The following is a 24,045-nucleotide window of genomic DNA, read 5'->3' as shown; positions in this document are numbered from 1 at the left end:
AATCTCTTGACACAAAGTTGAAGAATGGCATGTGATCGTGAAGATTCCTCATTTTCCCCTGTTGTCCCTGTGATCCTTGTTGAATTTCCTCTATCAATTAACTCCTTGATTGTTTCCACATTTGAGACTTTGTATTCTTGCAACTCCACTATCCACACTTGTTTGCTTCCATCTTCTCTCATGCGGATAAAAAAGAGCAAGAAATGCAGCTGCTCATCAACAGAAAGCTGATTCCATCAAAAACATCATTGTTGATACGAATCTCGAAAAGGAAAATGAAAAAGAAAAATCTGAAGTTGATGAAGGTTTGTTTGTATGATTAAATTTAGAGATAGATTATAGATAAAAGTTTTATATGATTATTCGATTTGTTATAGTTCAAATTGTAACAAAACAGATGAATAACAAATCAGATGGTGAGGTTTGTTCTGTATTAGCTTCTTCTAACATAAAACAATATAAACAAAAATTCAAACAGAATATAATCTTTGTGGAGGAAGTTGCAATCAAGCCCTAAGTTGAATGGTTCTCCATTTATAGAAAACACAGTATAGGGCTAGAGTTGATAATCTGGAAAAAAGACGAAGAATAGAAGAATATGAGGTTGAACTAACATAATGGAATAAATAAAGGAAAATGCTTACCTTTTTCTTCGAACCGAGGGTCAATTGACTTTCAATCTTCGATGTTAGGGCTTAGCGATTGTAAGAGGAAGAAGCCAGACATTCTCTCATAGATGATGGTTGTATGTGCTTGATTTTACCAAGATGAGTTAAAGGAAAGAATTAGGGGTTTCTTGTTGTAAGTGAGATTAGGTTTTTTTGTCGATGTTGTGGTTCGTTTAAGTCAGGGGAGAATTAGGGAAAGTGGTTAGAGGAGAAGGGAATCGACGAAGAAAAAAAATAGGATGTGTTCGTAAGATGGAATGGAAAATTGGATTAGAAGCTGGTCAAACGCAATGAAATGTTGAAACGTTTGGAAACTAACTTCTCCCAAATGGTTAGAGAAGAAAGCGAACGATGGATTTTACTTTATGCCAGTTTGAAGGTAAGATACCTGACATAATTGGAAGCCGGAAATACAAAGAGTAGCATATCATGATGGGGGGTTTGTTATCGGTGTAGTGCGACAGGGAAGAATGGTTGGAGAAGATGGTCAGAGACACTTGGCGGTGCGAGATCGGAGGTTGGGTGGTGGTGTGATGCTGCTATGAAGACGAAGTCCCTAGGGCTTTTTCTTGCTAACTGGAAGTGGCGGGGGGTTTAATTTTTGGTATGTGGGGGTAATTTTTGTCGATTTCATTTCCTGCCTAAAACGCGTGTTTCACTTAAAAATTATAAAGCGACACAGTTACATGACGCATGTTTTATGAAAGGCACCCTCCGCATTTCTTTTTTTCTTTTCTTTTCTGACACTAATTTTAGGGCACGCATAAATGTGTGTCCTCTATCCTTAAAATTTTGGAAAACTGACATTCGTTTTTAGGGCACCCACAAATGCGCATCTTCTATCACTGTGTGTCATTGTTTGCACGTCCTTAAAGGCTGTTTTACTAGTAGTGTTTTGTGAAAAACCCTAAAATCCTCATACACATCTTTTAACCGCCATTTCTCCTTACCCTCGGTGGGAGTGATGACTTGAGAGTGGTGGGATATAGCGACGCCAGCTTTCAGACCGACAAAGATGATTTCCGCTCTCATTCGGGTTGGGACTTTACCCTGAATGGAGGAGCAATAACTTGGAAAGGTTCCGAGTAGGAGACAGTAGTTGATTCAACTTGCGAATCAGAGTAAATAGCAGCAAGCGAGGCGGCAAAGGAGGCAATATGGCTGAAGAACTTCATCGGAGACCTTAGAGTTGTACCATCTATAAAGGAACCTATGGATATTTTCTGTGACAGCGAGAGTACAGTTTCCTTAGCCAAGGAACCAAGGGATCATGGCAGATCCAGGCACATCGACAGGAAATATCACTTCATAAGACATTAAATGGAAGAATGACTCCTCGTGGCAAAGAGGGTATCGTCTGAGGAGAACCCAACAGATCCCCTCACGAAGGGACTAAGTAGGGTTAAGCACTTACAGCATGTGAGGCGCATCGGGCTAAAGGAAGATATTAGTTTTAATGACTAGATAGATATTTGGAAAATTGTAATAGTGGAAATGTAATTGACATTTGATGATAAATAAAAGGTGCTTTTATTTATATGTAAAGTTATACTATCTTGTGTCAATCATTTACTATTGTTTCACTTTGCATGTTTTGACTTCCAAAATAGTTATATTATTCAAACCATCCACAGTCGATCATACTGTGGAAGTAGGTATTGAGGCAAGACTGTCATGAATTTGGCTTGTAGATTGTCTTAATTGTATTAGACACATTAAAATTTGCTACAACATTCATGAGTGCTCATAAGATCTGAGTATTGGATTAAACGCACACTCACTTACATCACTTCATGGAATTTATATCGAGTGATCGTGAGACGATAATATCATATGAGTCTTCAAACCAAGAGATATGATTTGTTGAATATGAGTTGGTTGTACATTGATAGTACGAAACCGCTTCAGTAACTTGATGTTATAAAACGTATTGGTGTGTACAATTTAACGAGTAGTTACTACAAGCATATGAGTCGAAATTTATTTGTTCCTTTTAGTCCTCAGAGGATTAAAATCGATATCTTGGGCCCCTCGATGATTTTGTTTTGACTTATGTGTCGGGCCCGGTCAGAACTAAATTGATGTGTTCGATTAAGTTCTATGTCAAACAAATCAGAAATTGGGAAACAAACTGCTGGACAATAAGTATGACATTGTTCCATGTATTTGTCCGACTGATATCTTGAGAACATAGGATTATATGATCACTTATCTAAAATGGAGCGTCACAGTTCGACAGAGGCTTTTAAGAGCTACGATTGCTAGTCGGTGTTTTAAGTCCGAATTGTAGTTATAGTATTAGACTTATCCAAGTGGGAGACTGTTGGATTTAGTGTCTAAGCCCATAAGTATAATTTGTATGTACTTGACCTGAGAGTAGCATGGTTCATTTGGGTTGCATGGCATCGGAACAATTTGTAAGGATGGACTTTTGAGAAAAGGATATTTATGATTTATTAGTATATTATAAGTTCTAATATATTAATATGAAATCATATTATTTAATTAGTATTGATCAAGAATTATTTTGGAATTAATTTTGTGATCAAAAGAATAATTAAATATAAGGGGTTGATTTGGTAAATCATTCATTCTTATGGTGTGGGCCAATGGTCCATGATTCTTTAGGTTGGACTAAACCCATGTGACTACCCATGGATGATCCATGGAGGTTTAAACCCATGGAGCCTAAGGAATATGGAAGGCCATGCACATTAGGGTTTACATGGTGTAACCCTAGTTTTGCCACACTATATAAGAAACCCCTTGGCTCCTAAAATCGACACCCTAGTGTTCTTTGGAAGAGCATAGCCGATTTTGAATGCAAGTCATCTTCTCTCAAGTCCTCAATTGTTGGTGGTGTTGTGTGAAGCATTCGAGGCATCACATTTAAGGTGATAGGCTCTTAAAGGTCCAAGGAATCAAGCTACAAGAAAAGGTATGTTATCTAACTAGTTTTTGTTATACAAGTATCCATGTTTTGTATGCTAGTTAGGGTAATGCTTTGGAAAATCAAATTGCATGTATAATTAGAGAAAACATAGATCCAAAGCATTTAGGGTTGTATGTGCACCTTAAGGTTGTTAGGATGCTCAAAACCCTACACGTACTACACAAGGACCAAAATGCAACTTTTAAAATAACAAAGGGAAATAATGAAACATACCAAGATTCAATTGCTACATTGTAGATCCAGAAGTTTGGCTTCATTTCTGACCCATTGAAGGTATAAAGCTTTAACCTTGACCATTGCATGCTTAGATCTAATTTTAGGATGGAAAATGTCATCTTTTGGTCCTATATTTTGGATTCTTGGAATTAAGGAACTTTAAACCATATGCGTTGTCCTTTTGAGCTCTTGGAGGTGTTTTGAGTCATAAAAATTGGATCTTGATGCTTAAGCCTCAACCATGCAAGTGTTAGGGACCAACCAAGTGTGCTTATGGACTTGATTCATGTTTTGAGCCCCATCCTTGCATGAAAAAGCATAAAGTTTGAAACTTTATGGATTAGGACGTTTCTAGGGGTCTGGATCCAAGTTTTGGACGTAAGGTCTGTAATGTCCCAAAAATAAGACCATAAAATTTCAGTTTTGATTTAATAAAACAGTGTTCCAAAAACAACATCCATAAAATTTTAACGAAATAAGTGTATTAGCATCATTTCAAATCATAGTAATTTATAAAATCCGGGAACATGTGGTGCGTGCCCTGCAATCATCTGGAGCTCCCTTGTTTGAAAATGAAGTACCTGAAAGGCTAAAACACAAGCTGAAAACTATAAGCACAAAGTTTAATGGGTTCCCCCAACATACCACATACATAACAAACATATTGCCGAGCATATCTGGGTGCCCGACCTACCCTGTCGAGCATATCTGGGTGCTCGACCTACCCCATCGAGCATATTTGGGTGCTCAACCTACCATGCCAAGCTTATCTGGGTGCTGGCCTCCCATTCGGTCTATTTCAATCGGATATCGGGTCTATTTCACCCTACCACTACCACATAATATCATAAGCAAATAATCACATAAACCTCAACAAATACTAGCATACCAGACAATTATCACAAAGATAATCATCTTTACCATAAACATCAACTAGTCGGCCGACATTGGTGCCTTCGACCCACGGAGACATGGAAGGTAACTCACCTCAAAAGAAAGACGAACCCTACAACTGCTTTTTCCGCAAACCAGCTCCAAACACTAAACCAAAACCCCAAAACTAAACTCCAACAATACACATGTCTAAACCCAAGCACTAGACCCACTAATGGCCCAACTAACCAAGCCCACAATTGGCTCACGTCTATTGGGCCCAATCAAGGCCCAACTCTATTGGGCCAACTAAGGCCCAATTCACCATCCAAGGACAATTAGCGCAAGCCCAAACATAAGTCCATTACTCTAAAATCCTTAGTCCGTTATGAGCCTAAACCAAAGGATAAGTCCAAGACAAAGTTAGCCAACAACCAAAGAGCCCAAGCTTGCACAGGAGGTTCTCACGTCATGAGGTGGTATGTTTTGCCCTAAAACTTCCTCAAACATGCTCTCACGTCGTGGGGTATTATTTCTCACATCGTGAGTCCAGATCTGACAAAAAATGAGCATTAAGCTCCAAATCTATTAAGCCTTAACATAGGAAAGTCTAAAGGGTCTTCCTTGACCCCAAGGGCCATAAAAATTGAATCTTTTCAGTCATGTATGTCCAATGCATGACTCAAACACCAACTTACGTCAAAATGGAGGAAAAAGGACCAAGACTCAAGCTTGGAGTCCAAAACCATGACCAAAATTCAAATATAATACTTATAAGACATAAGATACCGCCATGATCCATAAAGTTGCCAACTTTATGGATCCCATGCATGCTAACCAATATTACAAGCCATAATATGCATGGAAACTTAGATCTAACAAGCAAGGAAATGAACGACATGAGCTTGACGACTTACAGAGGTCCAAAAGTTCCACAACTAGCTGATGATGAAGCCAAGATGCTAAAAAATGCACCACAAATGATCTTCTTCTCCAAAAAGCTCTTGAATAACACCAAGAATGACCAAGAACTTTAATGGGGGCTAAGATTGGGGTTTCCAGAGGTCTTGGAAATGAAGGAGGCTGAGGAGGAGCAACCCTAATCATCTCATACATTTAAATACCTGAAAATAAGGGTTTTGGTGCATCAGGTGCCTCTCACGTCATGAGCACTTCACGCTCACATCGTGAGCCTTAAATGAGCTTGGTCAACAAGTCAACGATCACTCACCCGAACCACTCCAACTTCAAACAGCCATAACTTCTTCGTTTCAACTCCGCTTTCGGCGTTCTTTATATCCACGGAAAGGTATCGAAGTGCTCTACCTTTCTATAAACTCCCCCTTGCCATAAAACTTTTAGAATAAAAATATAATTCCATTAAAGGCCCAAACTGTCACTTTACTGATATACCCTTGGCCTCAAAAAACACAAACTGAACTCTCATATCATCAAAGCTACATTAACTACACTCAAAGGGTCTAAACCTTTCTTCCCCAAGATATGAAGCCTCCTGGTAACATATATTCGGTTCACGGTCCCGAATATGAATTAACTTAAAACAGGATGTTACAAGCTCTTAACGGATTAAGACATAAAGTTAGGTTTGTGTAATAGCCCAAAATTTTTACATAAAATTTTAACTTTTATAACCATAAATACCAACCACAATTGTTTAAAAAAATCCCATTACATGACCACAATGTTTTAAAAGATCAGAGTATCAAAACTAAATGCAAAAATATTAGAGAATGTACGCCGCGCCATCAAGTCAGGCCCTTGCCCTTAGAAACCAGAAGTACCTGAAACACCCAACAAAAATGTAAGCAAACATTTAGCGAGTTTCCCAAAACACGCAAAACATAAAATCACATAATACCATGGATACATACATATAAATTTGCCATGGACTCCCTCCATGGTCTTTATTAGAATGTCATGGGCTACCCCATGGTATTATATCCCCGAGCCATGGGCTCTTCCCATGGTCTTGCCAAATGTCATGGGCTCCTCCCATGGTCTACACATAAATCCACATATAGATCAAATAGCAAACAGTTACATACTCCAATACAAATCATCTAATAACAATTAATGGGCCGGCCTTGATGCCTTCGACCCATGAGTGTAGTGAGAAGACTCACCTTGAATACTGAACGATAGTTGACTAGGACCCGGCTCCGAATATTAGCTCTACTTAACCCCTAAACAGAAATAATTCCTTAAATACAACTTAAAATGACCCAAAACCCCATATAAGTGAAACTTGGTTAAAGACTAAAGTCAAAGCTCAAAGTCAATGGCCCGTGTTGACCCAACACGCCGGGTTGTCCTTCAACTTGTTGTGTTCTCCATTAACTGCAAAGATTGGGAAAAATCTTATCAACTCGCCGAGTTCACTAATGAACTTGCCGAGTTAACCAAGAATCCAACAACTTAATGCATTAAGTTATTTCCATCGAATCTAGAAACTCCAAAATTCAGGTCTCCAAAATGATGTCTAGAAGGGTAAAGTTTCCAACTATACCCTTAGGAACCATCAAAAGGAGTCAAACCCGAACCCTAGACTCATTAGAGTGAATCCTGACCCATTAAGCCCTTAAACTCCCAAGAAATAGTCCCAAAATACAGATTTGGCATCGAAAGGCTGGAAATCACGTAAAGTTTCCAACTTTACGTTCATGTATGCTAAAAAGAAACCTTGGGGCTCAAGATGGGCTAATAAAGGACTTATTTCATGAATGGGACCTAGAACTTAGTAAAGCTTGCAACTCTAAGCCAAATGAGGCCATAAAATGGTTAGATCTAACATAACAACCCTTGGAACACTCAACTTCTTGGACAACCCTGTTGGATAAGGTGTCTAAGTCCATAACTATTCCTGGTAAATACTTGACCCGACCCAGCATGGTCCATTTGGGTTGCATGGCACCATGCAATTGGATAAACTAAATGAGAGAAATAACACATATGGTTTATTAATATATTATAAGTTCTACTATATTAATAATATTATTTAATTAGTTTTGATCAAGAATTAATTTAGAATTAATTAAGTGATCAAAAGAATAACTAATTAAATATATGGGTAGATTATGTAAATCTTCCATATCTTATATAGTGGGCTAAAAGGCTCCATGGATTATCAAGTTGGGTTCCACCCATAGGATGCTCCATGGATGCTCTATGGAGTTAACCCATGGATTGAGAAATGAAGAGTCATGTTACATTAAGGTTTTACCTAATGCAACACCACTATATAAGGACCATGTCTCTCCCCAAAATCGGCTACACGAGTGATACACTAGAGAAACAAGAGGGCTTGGCCGATTTTGAGTGTGTTAGAGTATTCTCTCAAGTTTATACTTTGCATTTGGTGTTGTGTGAAGCATTTGAGGCATCACACTTGAGGTGCTAGGCTCACAAGGTTTCAAGGAGCACTTACAACAACAAGGTATGTAATTCTATCTATTATTCAAGTTAGGATTGTTCCCCATGTATGCTAGATAGGATCATAGCCTTGGAAATCAACTTTGCATGATAATTAGACAAACATAGATCCAAGGTTATTAGGGTTTCATGTACACTTAGGAAGTGTTAGAATGCTCAAAACCCAATAGTGGTATCAGAGCCTAGGCTTGTTTGTTTGTTATTTGTGCTAAATAGTTGAAAAAGTCGATATTTTTGCAATCTGACTGATGAACTCGCCGAGTCCATGGTGGGACTCGTCGAGTTCATGTGAATCTTCAACCTACTCGCCGAGTAGGTTCATGCACTCGGCGAGTAGGAGCCTCAGAATGCAGGTTTTCGACTTTAGTTGCTGGAAATGGACTAGAAACATTACCCTAAACTGTTTTGGTACTTGAAAACCTGTTTTAGATGGTGTAATGTCTTTGCTAATCCATTTACAACAACTAGTTATCAAAATTACAAGTTTTAAATGTAATTTTTGATTCATGAAAGTGTTCATATTCATGTTCTTGATCTTATGATGTTTAGATGATCATAGGAATTATTTGTAACCTATGTGGTAGATTAATTCATGATCATTATGTGTTTTAATGGAGTCCATAACTTGTCCTCAAGTTATGGAAAACCAAAAGTCACTTTGTTTAAAAACCATTAAAAGAACACATGGGTTAGAAAAATGAAGAGTCTTCATTTTTAATACCCTAATAAACTCATAAGTTACAAGAAATGAAAAGTTTTGAAAGTTTACAAAACTTGCCCTCAAGTTTTGGAACATGAAAAGTCTTGATTAAAACTTTAGTTCCAACCCTTAGAATTTTAAAAGTTAAAATTCAACCCTTATACTTATAATATTATAAGTTAATAATATATATATATATATATATATATATATATATATATATATATATATATATATATATATATATAGATATATATATATATATATATATGTATAAGATCAAATTCGTCTTACCGCTAGTACGCCTCATTCACGAAGCCGGTCTATAAGGTGGGTATAAGGTTGTTGCCTATAAAATGGCAACTTAATGGGTGTCCACTCTCACCCACCGTTTGCTTGACTGGAGGAGGGTCGTTAGCCGAACGGGTAAGACAAGGACTTACAAATTCTCATTAAAAGTATGATGAATATTATAAAGTAACTAAATGTTTTATTAAATTCCCAATCTTAGTTACTTTAGGAAAAATGTGAATAAGGTGCTAATCCATGAAATTACACTTTACACTTTGTCTAAGTCGTTAGTGGAGCATTTGTGGTTTACCGGCACACTAACTTAGACTTAACAAGGTAGGTAAAGGGTGACTTAATATTTATCATAGTATCGATGGAGCGTGTGTGGTTAACTGGCACATCGATTGAGGGGTAATTTATTAAGGGTACCAAGTAATTTGCATGGTTACTTCACACCTCGTTTTGTGATCCTCGGCATCCCCGTCACAAAACTTGGAGGGCACACTCGAGATTGAAACATGCCTTTGAAAAGTCCATTGAATCTTAAAAGAATCTAGGAGTTTCTAAGAACCAAATTAAATAGTTTAATATTTCGACTTTGGTGGAAATTGGTGAATCGTCATTCACCTACCTTTCAAATATGTTATTACTTAGATTACGACATACCTCTTCTAAGTATAATATATTGTGATTGGGTCCTAGCCTTAATACTACATTTGGGTGTTTTATTAAGGACTATCTCTATTTCTAAACTAAACTTTTCTTCTCTTCAGATGCCTGCAAACACTGCTGCTTATGGCTCTAATCCTAATGGCTCCTTTTCTCTTATGAACTTGTGTGGGAAAGTCACTTTTGATGGATCCAACTTTAATGAATGGATCAGAAACATCCGAATGATTACCCGCTACGAGGACAAAGAATATGTCCTCGATAAGGAGCTTAAGGAGATTGATGAGACAGTTGCTACTCCTCAAGAAATCGCTGACTTTAGGGCACATGATAGGATGCCACCAAGGTGGCGTGCATCATGATGGCCACTATGACAGCCGATCTCCAGAGGTCCTACGAGGACTACTACCCTTTTGAAATGCACCAAGATTTGATGGAAAGATACCATCAAAGTGCACGACAAGAGAGGTATGAAATCATCTCCTCCATGATAACAACCCGAATGAAGGATAGAGAACCCATCACGGGCCACATGCAGAAAATGCAAATATTTGTGGACCGCTTGCTGAAGCTTAATGTGAACTTCCCCGAGGAGCTAGCAATAGATATTATTTTGCACTCCTTACCTTCATGTTATGATCAATTCCGCATGACATACCACATGAACAAGGAAGAGGTCACTCTCAGAAAACTTCAAGGACTCTTAAAGACCGCGGAAAGTGGTCTTAAGGGTAAGGCGGTTGTTACTACTCCTACTCCTACCAACTCCGCCCCTGTCTTGGCAATCGGGAAAGGACAAGGGAAGAAGAGAAAGAGTTCTTCGAAGGGTACCAAGGTTAGGACCCTTGATGGCTCTTCTTCAAGTGGAACCAAGAAAGGTTTCATCACTCCTTCTTCTTACCCAAAAGAGGCTGAATGCTTCTATTGACATGAAAAGGCACATTGGAAGCGGAACTGCCCAAAGTACCAGCAAGATGTGAAGGATGGGAAAGTTAAACCCAACCATGCAGGTGTTTACACTATCTTATCTAATAACTCACCCCATTCTAATTATTGGGTCCTTGATACTGGTTGTGGTATTCATATCTGTTCTGATTTACAGGGACTAAGAAGAAGTGAGAATGTGGAGCAAGGAAGAATAAACTTGATCATGGGAAACATGAAAGCTTCACCTGTCACCAAGATTGGAGTTTATACTTTATCGCTAAGTAGTGGGTTTAGTTTAGATTTGAATAAGTGTTGTTATTCTCCAGAAATGGCAAGAAATATTATTTCCTTTCATGCATTTTATAAACAAGGTTTAACCTTTTCATTTGATAATGAAGTTGGTTCGATTAATGCTTTCTTTAATAATGTTCTTTATTTTAAAGCATTACCTTGTGATGGCGTGTATGAAACAATATATGTGGTTGATAACTTAGGAAATAATGTATTGTGTATTGATTCTGTTAATAATAATAACTTGGATAAAGCATCACTATGGCATTGTCGTCTTGGACATATAAGCAAGAAACACATAGGCCAACTCCAAAAGGATGGAGTCTTGGAGTCATTTGACCTAAAGTATGATGATAGTTGCGAATCATGCTTACTTAGAAAAATAACAAAGTCACCCTTCACAGATTCTTGTGAGAGGGGTGAAGGTTTGTTGGACCTTGTACACACGGATGTGTGTGGACCATTCAAACATGCCACAAGGGATGCTAATCGTTATTATTTGACTTTTACTGATGATTACAGTAGATATGGATATGTCTACTTAATCAAGCATAAGTCAGAGACTTTCGAAAGGTTTAAGGAATTTAAACAGGAAGTCGAGAATCAATTGGGCAGGAACATTAAGATGCTTCGATCTGATCGAGTTGGTGAGTATCTTAGTTCAAAGTTCCTCGACTATCTTAGGGAATGTGGGATTGTCTCACAATTGACACCTCCCAGGACACCGCAGTTGAATGGTGTGGCTGAGAGGCGTAATCGAACCTTGTTGGATATGGTTCGTTCCATGATGAGTCGAGCTTCGCTACTAATCTCATTTTGGGGGTATGCCTTAGAGACTGTCGCCCATATTCTTAATCTAGTCCCTACAAAGAAAGTTGCCAAAACTCCTCACGAGATGTGGACTGGTAAAGTACCTAAATTAGACCACATCAAGATTTGGGGTTGCGAGGCTTTTTTGAGGCGCGAGTCTCATGATAAGCTAGAACCCCAAAGCGAGAGGTGTATTTTCATCGGCTACCCACAAAGATGCTTTGGTTACCTCTTCTACAGACCTAGTGATAATGTGGTCTTCGTAGCAAGAAGATGAGTCATTTGAGAGAGAGAATTTATAAGCCAAGGAGACAGTGGGAGGCAAATTTACCTTGAAGAACTTCAAGAGTCAAGTAGTGAAGGAACTTCAAACCCTAGCCCTCAACTTGAGGAGGAAACTCATGTTGAGCCAATTGACAAGTCTGTACCTCTAAGGTGTTCCACGAGAGTTAGGAATTCACCTGAGCATTACTATGGCTTCCATATTGCTGCGGAAGGTGAGACACTTATTAGTGATGAGACACTAGTAGGCCTGGATGAACCTAACAACTACGCGGAAGCCATGACAGGCCCCGAGTCTGCGAAATGGAAAGAGGCTATGGATAGTGAGATACAATCCATGTATGACAATCAAGTTTGGAACTTGGTTGAGAATGTACCAGGTCGTAAGACTGTAGGGTGCAAATGGATCTTCAAGAAGAAGACCGACATGGATGGTAATGTACACACTTATAAGGCTCAACTGGTTGCAAAGGGCTTCTCTCAAATTCTTGGAGTGGACTATGATGAGACCTTTTCTCCAGTAGCCAAGAATAAGTCTATTAGGGTTATGTTAGCCATAGCTGCATTTCATGACTATGAAATATGGCAAATGGATGTCAAAATCGCTTTCCTTAATGGAAAGTTGACTGAAGATGTTTACATGAGTCAGCCAGAAGGTTTTGTCAGCAACGAATACCCTAATAGAGTGTGTAAGCTTGAGAAATCCATTTATGGATTAAAGCAAGCACCTCGCAGATGGAATCTTTGCTTTGATGAAAAGGTCAAGGAATTTGGCTTTTCTAGGAGTGAAGATGAATCTTGTGTTTATGTTAATGCTAGTGGGAGTATAGTTAGCTTTTTGGTATTATATGTAGATGACATACTACTCATAGGAAATGACATCCCAACTCTACAGGAAGTTAAGTCCTGGCTTGGGAAGTGTTTCTCTATGAAGGACCTAGGAGAAGCTGCCTATATTCTAGGGATAAGGATTTTGAGAAACCAGAGTAAAAAACTAATTAGACTTAGTCAAAGTACATACTTGGACAAAGTGTTGAAGAGATTCAGCATGCAAAACTCCAAGAAAGGAGAGTTACCCATCCAGAGTAACGCCAGATTGAGTGAGACACAAAGCCCAAGTACCGAGGCTGAGATAGCAGAAATGAGTCAAGTACCTTATGCTTCAGCAGTAGGCTCGATCCTGTATCCTATGACGTGTACTCGACCTGATATAGCCTTTGCCTTGATCATGGTTAGCAGGTATCAGGGGAATCCTGGCAAGGCACACTGGACTGCGGTAAAGAATATCCTCAAGTACCTACGGAGGACTAAGGACTGGGTCCTTACCCTTGGTGGGAGTGATGACTTGAGAGTTGTAGGGTATAGTGATGCTAGCTTCCATACTGATAGGGATAATTTCCGCTCTCAGTTGGGTTGGGTCTTTACCTTAAACGGAGGAGAAATCACTTGGAAGAGTTCCAAGCAGGAGACAGTCGTTGATTCCACTTGTGAATCAGAGTATATAGCAGCTAGCGAGGCAGCAAAGGAGGCAATATGGCTAAAGAACTTTATTGGAGACATTGGAGTTGTACCAGCTATAAAGGATCCCATGGAAATTTTCTGTGATAGTGAAAGTGTTGTTGCCTTAGCCAAGGAACCAAGGGATCACGGGAGATCCAGACACATCGACAGAAAATATCATTTTATCAGACATCACATAGAAGAAGGAATCCTCGTGGCAAAGAGGGTATCATCAGATGAGAACCCAGCAGATCCCCTCACGAAGGGACTGAGTAGGGTTAAGCATCTCCAGCATGCTCGAAGCATAGGGCTGAAGGATGATATAAGTTTTAGTAGTTAGATAAATTATGAAATTTGTAAAGTGTAATTGACATTAGATGATGAATAAAAGGTGTTTTATTTATGAGTAAAGTGTTGCTATCTTTTGTCAATCGTTTACTATATTTCGTTTGCATGTTTTGACTTACAGAATAATTATGTTTGGTATATCATATTATTCAAACCTCCACAGTCGGTCATATGTCGGAAGTAGGTATGAATCAAGACTGTCATGATTGGTTGCAGAGGTGTAAGGTGTTGGACATGGATATAACAATCATGAGTGCTCATAAGTTCTGAGCATTGGACACAACCCACGCTCACTGGAATCACTTCATGGAATTTTATCTCGAGTGATCGTGAGACGGTAATATCATATAAGTCTTCAAACCTAGAGATATGATTTGTTACTTACGAGTTGGTTATGCATTGATTGTACGAAAACGCATTGGTAACTCGATGTTATATAACATGCTTTTGTGTGTAATTCAATGAGTGGTAGAACAAACATATGAGTCGAAGTTTATCTGTTCCTTCTTGGATTAGAAGCTGATATCTGGGCCCCTCGATGAATTTTTTTTTGACCTATGTACCGGGCCCGGTCAGAACTAAGTTGATGTGTTCAATTAATTTCTTTGTCAAACAAATCGGAAATCGGGAAACAAACTGTTGGACAATAAGTAAGACATTGTTCCATGTATTTGTCCGGCTGATATCTAGAACAGATGATTATATGATCACTTATCTTAAATGGCGTATCAACATCTTCTTAGTTCTGAGAGACCTTGAAAGAGCTATGATTGCCGATCGGTTCCTGAAGTATTGCAGTTATAGTTATTAGACTTATCCAAGTGGGAGACTGTTGGATAAGGTGTCTAAGTCCATAACTATTTCTGGTAAATACTTGACCCGACCCGGCATGGTCCATTTGGATTGCATGGCACCATGCAATTGGATAAACTAAATGAGAGAAATAACACATATGGTTTATTAATATATTATAAGTTCTAATATATTAATAATATTAATTTTTTTAGTTTTGATCAAGAATTAATTTAGAATTAATTAAGTGATCAAAAGAATAACTAATTAAATATATGGGTAGATTATGTAAATCTTCCATATCTTATATAGTGGGCTAAAAAGCTCCATGGATTATCAAGTTGGGTTCCACCCATAGGATGCTCCATGGAGTTAACCCATGGATTGAGAAATGAAGAGTCATGTTATATTAAGGTTTTACCTAATGCAATACACTATATAAGGACCATGTCTCTCCTCAAAATCGGCTACATGAGTGATACACTATAGAAACAAGAGGGCTTGGCCGATTTTGAGTGTGTTAGAGTATTCTCTCAAGTTTAGACTTTGCATTTGGTGTTGTGTGAAGCATTTGAGGCATCACACTTGAGGTGCTAGGCTCACAAGGTTTCAAGGAACACTTACAACAACAAGGTATGTAATTCTATCTATTATTCAAGTTAGATTTGTTCCCCATGTATGCTAGGTAGGATCATAGCCTTGGAAATCAACTTTGCATGATAATTAGACAAACATAGATCCAAGGTTATTAGGGTTGCATGTACACTTAGGAAGTGTTAGAATGCTCAAAACCCAACAAACCCAACCATGAGCCCAAAATCAAGATAAAACCCCAAAACAAAGAGATTTATATGATAACAAAGCAATGTATAAACTTGATACCTCCAAGAGATTGCAACAAGTGGGGAGATTTTGGATCTAAGTCTTCCCTCCAAGCTTTACACCTCAAACTTCAAAGCTTCTTCAAAAGAGCACAAAAGATCAACACTCAAGGCCCTCCACAAGCTCATACACTCACAAAAGAAGATGATACACACTATTAGGGTTTTTGGATAGAGGACGTTGGTAAGGGGGCACCCAAGGAATTTAAGGCTTTTAAATAGGGTGCAACACCCTAAAAATTAGGGTTTCCTTCTCAACCGCCAACTCTCCAAGTTGAGACACATCGACTCGCCAAATTGGTTCATTAATTTCTATGGCCAAAACCCTCTCGACACGCCGAGTTGAAGCTTCCAACTCATTGAGTCCCAAAGAAATTATAAATAATTGGAGAAATAAACTTATACTGGAACCAAGCGTTACAGTTTGGGTTGGCAGACCAGTACGTTGTGCGTACTCAAGTGTACACTGTGGGTACTGGGTTAGCGCCTCGACCTTGGTCAACACCAGCGTACGTTGGGTGTACAAGCCAAGTACGTCACGCGTACGCGATCTGTGGGCTTGGAAGATTTTGGGCTCGTTTGATGTTGGGCTTTAGACTTGAGAAAATTAGGCCCCGGGCCCACCTGAGTGTATCAAGTCCTTTTTGGGCCTAAGGCCATGTTTAGGGGTCCTTGGGCCATAAAGGCCCTATGGTGGGCTTGGATGCCATTTTGGGTTTTGTGGTTTTAGGCCTTGGAGAGAAGGAGCCCTAATAAGGCAAAGGTAAAGGAGCATTTTTGCCTTAAGTCAAGGATTAGGATTTTAGACCTTGAGTTAGATTGTGACCTAACTTCTAATTAGGGTTTTATGCTTGTGCGATAGGGAGAGGAATTTGCAAGTCATTCGTCGAGTGCGATTTGATACCCATAGTCTGAGGTGAGTCTTCCTTCACAGTATTCGTGGCTCGAAGGCACCAAAGTTGGCCCACTAGTTATATTATCGCATGATGATTGTCTTTGTGATAATTGTTAGCCATGTCTGTATTTGTATGATGAATCGGTGATTATTGTTATGATATTATGTGGTAGTAGTAGGGGTGAAATAGACATGGTATCCGGTTAAAATAGACCTAAGGGGTAAGCCAACACCCATATATGCTTGGTAGTCTCCGGTTGAAATAGACCGAAGGGGCAGAACAACACCCATATATGTTTGGCACTATTTTTGTTTAGTATGTTTGATTAGTATGTGGTCTGTTGAGGTAACTCACTAAGCTTTGTGCTTATAATTTTTAGTTTCTGTTTCAGGTACATCTAGTTCGAAGGAGAAGGACCTGGCTTGATCGCACTGCATTACTCCATGTTTTCCGCACTTAGTGATATTGGGATTTATACTATGATATTAAGATACAATGTGACTCCATTTAATATTTTGGTATCAGTTTCTTATGAATGGCATGAATTTAAATAGATAATTTTAATCTGTATTTTTGGGATGTTACACTAGTGGACGACATTGGTGCCTTCGACCCACGAGTATAGTGATGAAAACTCACCTCAAAGTCTAAAGATAGTTGAACTGATCACTACTCCAAATACCAGCTCTATAAGTCACAATGGTACATAAATGAAGCAACCTTGTTGGATATACACTTGAACCCTTATTCTATATACTTTGTCACCAACTTGTTCTTCAAGATTCCACCTTCCAATGGAAAAATAAGCTCATAAATGATGCCAAAGCTAAAAAACAAGTATGAGGAGGCTAGGGTTTCTCAAGAATGATCTTAGGTGATGGAGGATGGTTATGAGAGGGTTTCCCATAGGTTATAACCCTTAAATAGGTCTCAAAACCGAAGATTTAGGGTTTTGATCTGCCCAGATTACACCATATGTAACATAAATTACGTCAAAGGGTAAAATAGGAAAAGTGATGTTTCAGACTTCTTTCATGAATTAAGAACTTCATTGTGGTAAGGTATAAGTCAAAAGTAATTGGATAGGATTGTGAGGCTTTTCAATGTCTTTTCGTGCATGTAAAGAACGTCGCAAACGGAGTTAAAACGAAAAAGTTATGACCGTTTGAAGTTGAAGTGAAAATTAAGAGCTTTTGAATTACGCATGGCGTAACTAAAAGTTATATATATATATATATATATATATATATATATATATATATATATATATATATATATATATATAGAGAGAGAGAGAGAGAGAGAGAGGTAGGTTCAAATGTGGATAAACAAATATTGTTTGGATGTAGGGATTAATATGGATAAAGTATTATTTAATTTTAATAAATAATTTATTAAATCATTTACTCTTTAATTTAGGCAAATTACTTTATTTAAAACCCTATTGCCTCTTCCATCGACACCCACAAAACCGTATCCCTCTTGCCTCCATTGATGTTCGGCCCCAGATGACCTCACGCCACCACCATCTTTTCTCTTATCTCTCGCCATCAGTTGGAAACTGATGCAGGTAGAAATATGAGCATGTCTGCATATGTGATCTGCGAGAGACGGGGAGAAAGCACATAATGTTATTTGATTTCAACTCCAATCCACTTCTTTTGTTCTCCATTTCTTTTTCTGAAATCAATTAACAAAATTCTTTGATTTAGGAATCAAGACTCAAGAAATCTGAATCTAGGCTTGAGTCTACACTTCTCAACTGCTCCTTCTCCAGTTGATTGCCAAGAGGGAAAAATTTAGCCATTACCAATTTACCATGAATGATTATCCAGTTTATCTCTCAATCGATCAGTAAGTATCTTTTTCTAACTGATCTCATATTTTTTTTCTTAATCGTTTTTCTTAATCAAAGTCATGTGATCTATCTAGGCTATTTGTTGTAATCGATTTAATGTTATCTATTTGTTTTAATCGTTTTTCTTAATTGATTTCATGCAATCTATCTACTGTTATTGGTTTTCTCTGTAATCTATCCAAGCTATTTGTTGTAATCGATTTCATGTAATTGATTTTATGTAACTCCTTAACTGTTTAAATTATTAATCTGTTTTGGTTTACCATAATCAACACAATTACTAAGTACTCCCTTATTGCTATGTAATACCTTAATTGTTTAATTGATATGTTTTGATATTTTATGCATTGTTGATTTCTATTTAAATCAACAATTTAACACAATTACTCATATGCAATCTATTTTTTATCATGCTTGATTGTTGCGATATAAAATAAGAAAATACCTGCATTTTGTCTCATATGGGTTGCATATATGTTTTTATTCACTTGCTATGAAGTTTCTCAAAAAAAAAAAAAGAGCTTGGTAATAATTTATTTTGCATGTGTTTTTAGTTAACTTATATGATTTTTTCAGAAATTCAGGAGCTTGCTAATTATCTATTTCATATGAGTTTTTAGTTGCCTGATATGAGTTTTTTAGTTACCTGATATGAGTTTTTCATTACATGTGATATAATTTCTTGTTTTATTTTGGTGTAATCTGTTTGATATGCTATCGTAGTGAGTGCCTAAAGTAGGAGTTGAAGGTGCATAGAAAAATGAAATTTTGGATCCGGTTTGATTGTAATATCTTTAAATACTTTCTCATTAGCTTATTTTCCATTGTTGTTGTAGGCTCTTGTAAAGAGAATTGGTCCACCTTACAAAAGCAGCATCATTCTTTCAGAATATCAAGGTTCATTTTACAAAAGAAACATCATTCTTTCGGAATAGAAGGGTCCACTTTACAAAAACAACAATATTCTTTCAGAATAAAAGGGTCCACCTTACAAAAACAGCACCATTCTTTCTTTAAGGTAAAATCTGGCAGAATGCATTCTTAAATTTTATATCAGTTTTTGTACTTTCAAGAATTGTATATATCTTTTTCCTAAGGATGGTTGACATTAGCTAGAGAATAAATGGAATTTAGTATTATTCTTTTAGAATGTATTTATATTTTTCATGTTTGTTATAAGTCATTGAAGAACATGTATTGTTGTTTGTCAGAATGAGTGTTGTTATTCTTCAACTCATGGTTTAAAAATTTGTTATTCTTCAAAATTTTCATTCAAACAGAATATGTATTCTGTCAAAATTTGTATTCAATCAAAATATTTATTCTATTAGAATATGTATTTTAAACTCTTGGTCCACATTCATCCCTACATCCACACAATACTTACAATCCACATTATAACCTAGTCCTATATATATATATATATATATATATATATATATATATATATATATATATATATATATATATATATATATAGGGCTAGGTTATGTTGTTTTTTACATTTATTGTGTGCTAGAATGCACCAATAGAAATTTAGTAAATTAAATAATCATTTAATTAAATAAATATAGATATTAAATGATTTTCATAATTATATGTATATTAAATGATATCCATAATTATAATTCTCTTTTTATAGAAACTAATTAAATTCGTCATTAATGTCAGCAATAACATTCTTTCAGAATGAATTCACATCTAAGTTTTTATATATGAGTTCATATTTTGCTTCAGGGTTCACTCACTTAAAATACAATAAAGTTGCATTAAATATGAAGAACGAGAGTGTATTCTACTAAAATACACTCTTATTCTGCTGGAATACACTCCCAATTGGTTTCCATAAAAATGAGTTATAAATATGGATAACATTTAATATACATATAATTAATACTAAATTCCTTAGCACACAATAGTATATATATATATATATATATATATATATATATATATATATATATATATATATATATATATATATATATCAAACCTTTTGTTATTTAATTTTAATTTAATTATTTTTTAAGTCTTTTCTTGCAAATTTGATGGACGTAAATAGAAAAAGGTTAAGTTAAATAATTATTCTAACATCCTCCTTAATAAATAAATAACATTTTGTCACATGTCACATTTTTATTGATTTTGACACATGTCATTTTGTGATTATTTTCAATTAATTTTTTTCCACATGACATTTTATGGGTTTTTTTTTTTCATTTTATTAATTTCCATATAATATTTAAATGTAGTAATTTCAATAAATTCAATAATAAATGCATATCAATTTCATTAATTGATTTCCTTTTAATTTCAAATTTTCTAAATTAAAGTTTTATTATTTTCTTTTATTTATTTATCTAAATTATTTGTTTAATTTAAAAGAAAAATAAACAATTTAATTTTAATAATTCAATATTTTTCTATTTTTCTCTTATAAATTCAAACATCTCAAATGGTTACAATTTCATATTTTTCTCTTTAAAATGAACTCATGTAATATATGAGTCTTATACCTAGTTAAAAAATAAACATTAGTTTTTTGAATAATTTAACGCTTTTCAATTTGAACATATATAGATATACTTTGAATAAAGTATAATGAACTTATATATTTATCATCCATATAATCTTCCAAAAGTTAATAGCTTTATGATCTACCGTATGCGCTATTATGATCTACCATATAAGTACTTTCTAAGTATTTCCGACTTAGGTCAAATATTCGTTGCTTTGTAAACGATTAACTTAATAATGTTGAACAACTTTTGCAAAATTAACCTATTATTTTTTCTTTTGAAAAACCGGTTAGTGGTTATGAGTTAAATTAATCAAGTTAGTTAAATCATTTACGTCCGAAACTATCACTCTAAAAGACTTCCACCTCTATCAAGTGGGTTAATCCCATATTGACGCAAAATTAACCTACTTATGTTTGACAAAAAGGAATGCCGGTCAAATATATAATTTAAATTGTAAAACGATAATTTAAAATGATCATAACCTATGATACCACATAATTTAAAGTAGAAATACCCTATTCGTATCAAGAACACGTCACTTTGATTGTGGTATGACTTTTTCCAGTTTATCAATAAATATTGAAATCCATGGGTAATGGCCACATTTTTTCCAAATATTGGAATTAGTGGGTAATCCGTCATGAATAATTACCTTACAAATTAGGGGTTTTATTGAAATCTTTGGGAAATTCATTGGTAATTTTGGTGAATGATGTAGTGGTGTTTATTCCTTACAACTTAAATTGTGCGAGTCCAAATGGGCAACGCTTACTAGACCAAATAAAATGACACGCATAATGGTGATATAAGTAATGCCGCTGAGAAAACTCCAACCATACGACACATATAACAACAAACTATTGTTAAGGAACATTAACATATCAAAATAGTAGGCTACAGTTGAGTTCATGGCCGTCATGTTTGTTTTGAACAAATGAACGAACAAGATTACTAGATTCACGAAAATATGATTCGCTCTCATTTAATAAAAGTGAGATAGGTTGTTGGCGAGTGTTCTTATTTAATACTGATGACAAGGGCACCAAGCATGCAAACTTTCATTCTACTTTTTGCTTTTTTATATATTACTATTATTTTATTTATTTATTAATTTAAGGTTCATTGTTTTTTTATTAAGTTTTTCTTCTTCCAATCTCTATCCACGGTTCTCAAAAGCGCACAACGAAGTACACCACGACTTAGGCTAGCTGGTGTGGTGTGGTCTAAGACCGTGGTTCTCTGCCAACTAAGCATGGAACACCCCCCAGGGTGCGGTTTTCTGCGGTCTAAACCGCGGTGCGGCCCCTGAAGACCGTGAATTCTGATTGGGTGGTCACTTTTTGACCGTTGAAATGCAAGATTCGTTTATTTTTTTTATTTATTTTTTATTTTTATTTGCCTTTTCTTTCCTATATATACACATATCAACTTAACTTTTTTTCACAACACAATCTCCTCTATCTCTCAAAAAAAAAATATTTTTTTTAAATCACTACTCTTCCAAAAATGTCATCTTCTTCATCTTCTGAAGAATTTCAGACTATTTTTGATACCGCTATTGCGTGTGTTCAAATGGCGGAACAAACATACAACGTTGTATGTAATAACGCAGCTGCAAGTTTTCAACAGAGAAGACGAAGATACATTTACAGAAATCGTGAAGAAGCCAACCAATGTTTGGTACCAAGGGTATTATTTTCGTAGGCGCTTCAGAATGCTCAAAGGTTTATTCGAACGTATAGTTGAAGATGTAACGAGGGAGTGCAGTTTTTTCCAACAACGTTACGATGCTAGAGGTACACTCGGTTTCACTCCCTTACAAAAATGCACGGCCGCACTTCGTCAGTTAGCATATGGCATTCCACCTGATGCGTTAGACGGAAGTTTTAGGATGTCTGCTAGGATAGCACGAGACAGTCTCCATTTTTTCTGCAAAACTGTGATTCAGTTTTATGGTCCAAAATATTTACGTAAGCCTACACGTAATGACATCCTGCAATTGCAAGCTCATCATGCTAGTGTGCACGGGTTTCCTGGAATGCTAGGAAGCTTAGATTGTCTCCATTGGGCATGGGAAAATTGCCCTACATCATATCATGGGCAATTTACCCGAGGTGATCATGGTCACCCAACGGTCATACTTGAAGCAGTTGCATCACAAGATATGTGGATTTGACATGCTTTTTTTGGTTCTCCTGGTTCGATTAACGACATCAACGTTCTTAACCGTTCACCAATATTTAACAACATATACGATGGATCCGCACCGGATTCTTCTTTTCAAGTGCGTGGAACGCCATATAAGTATGGTTATTATCTGGTCGATTGAATCTATCCTGAGTATGCTGTGTTTGTTAAATCGTTTTCAGCTCCACATGGTTCTAGACGAAAGAAATTCAAAAGAGCTCAAGAAAGAGCTAGGAAGGATGTTGAGCGTGCTTTTGGAGCTCTGAAGAAACGGTGGTTCATATTGAAAAAACCAGTAGCTTATTTGGGCGTGGAAAAACTTCAAGAAATCATGTATACATGTATTATATTGCATAACATGATTATTGAAGACGAAGGAAGAGCGATATGTGCGTTTGACGAGGAAGAAATCATACCAGAGACACAGCCAATAGAACTTGGTGGCGAAGAGTATATAAACAGGAGAGAAGAGATACATTGCACTGAAACATTTCACAATCTTCGCAATGACTTGGTGGAACACATTTACGGGGTTCAAAACATTAACCTTAATTTGGATCCACCGGATGACCCCGAAAACGAGTTCTCGGAGAACGACTTTATGTAGTTTGCTTTAGTTATTTTATTTATGTTTTTTAAGTTTCCAGGGTTATTCAAATGTCATGTTGTAACAGCCCGGATTCCCAGGTATTATTTATTCTTCTTAATTTTGGTGTTTTGTGAGGAGACTCGGCGAGTTGGAGCTCAAACTCGCCGAGTATGATCGCGGTTTGGGAAAGGGTTCGCGTCCGGACTTGGCGAGTCCAAAAGGTGGACTCGGCGAGTCCACACTGTTTAATGAAACCCTAAATTTCAGGGTATGAAGGGGCTTATGGCCGTCATTTGCGGCCACCAACCCCAGAGAGAACCCTAAAAGAGTCCTTGAGCGTTT

The 24,045-nt window shown here is 36.6% G+C and overlaps 1 protein-coding gene across 1 annotated transcript; it reads left to right on the top strand.

The window, feature by feature from the left end:
• The first annotated feature begins 203 nt into the window (after positions 1-203).
• LOC111893182 (uncharacterized) lies at positions 204-23,721 on the top strand. The gene is made up of 4 exons (XM_052766513.1): positions 204-305; positions 398-421; positions 22,540-23,041; positions 23,297-23,721. Exons 1-4 carry the CDS (start codon positions 204-206, stop codon positions 23,719-23,721), a joined length of 1,053 nt encoding a protein of 350 aa, XP_052622473.1.
• Positions 23,722-24,045: the final 324 nt, after the last annotated feature.

The sequence above is a fragment of the Lactuca sativa genome, chromosome 8 (assembly GCF_002870075.4).
Source record: "Lactuca sativa cultivar Salinas chromosome 8, Lsat_Salinas_v11, whole genome shotgun sequence".
In the NCBI taxonomy this organism is placed as follows: Eukaryota; Viridiplantae; Streptophyta; class Magnoliopsida; order Asterales; family Asteraceae; genus Lactuca; species Lactuca sativa.
The sequence above is the reverse complement of the archived record's forward strand: the minus strand, read 5'-3'. Positions and strand labels throughout refer to the sequence as shown.

Excerpts from the sequence above, each read along its gene's own strand:
- LOC111893182 (XM_052766513.1), top strand. The coding sequence starts at position 204 with ATGCAGCTGCTCATCAACAGAAAGCTGATTCCATCAAAAACATCATTG. Across the intron at positions 306-397 it reads AAAATCTGAAGTTGATGAAG|ATGAATAACAAATCAGATGG; the intron begins GTTTGTTTGTAT and ends GTAACAAAACAG. Across the intron at positions 422-22,539 it reads ATAACAAATCAGATGGTGAG|CTGCAAGTTTTCAACAGAGA; the intron begins GTTTGTTCTGTA and ends GTAATAACGCAG.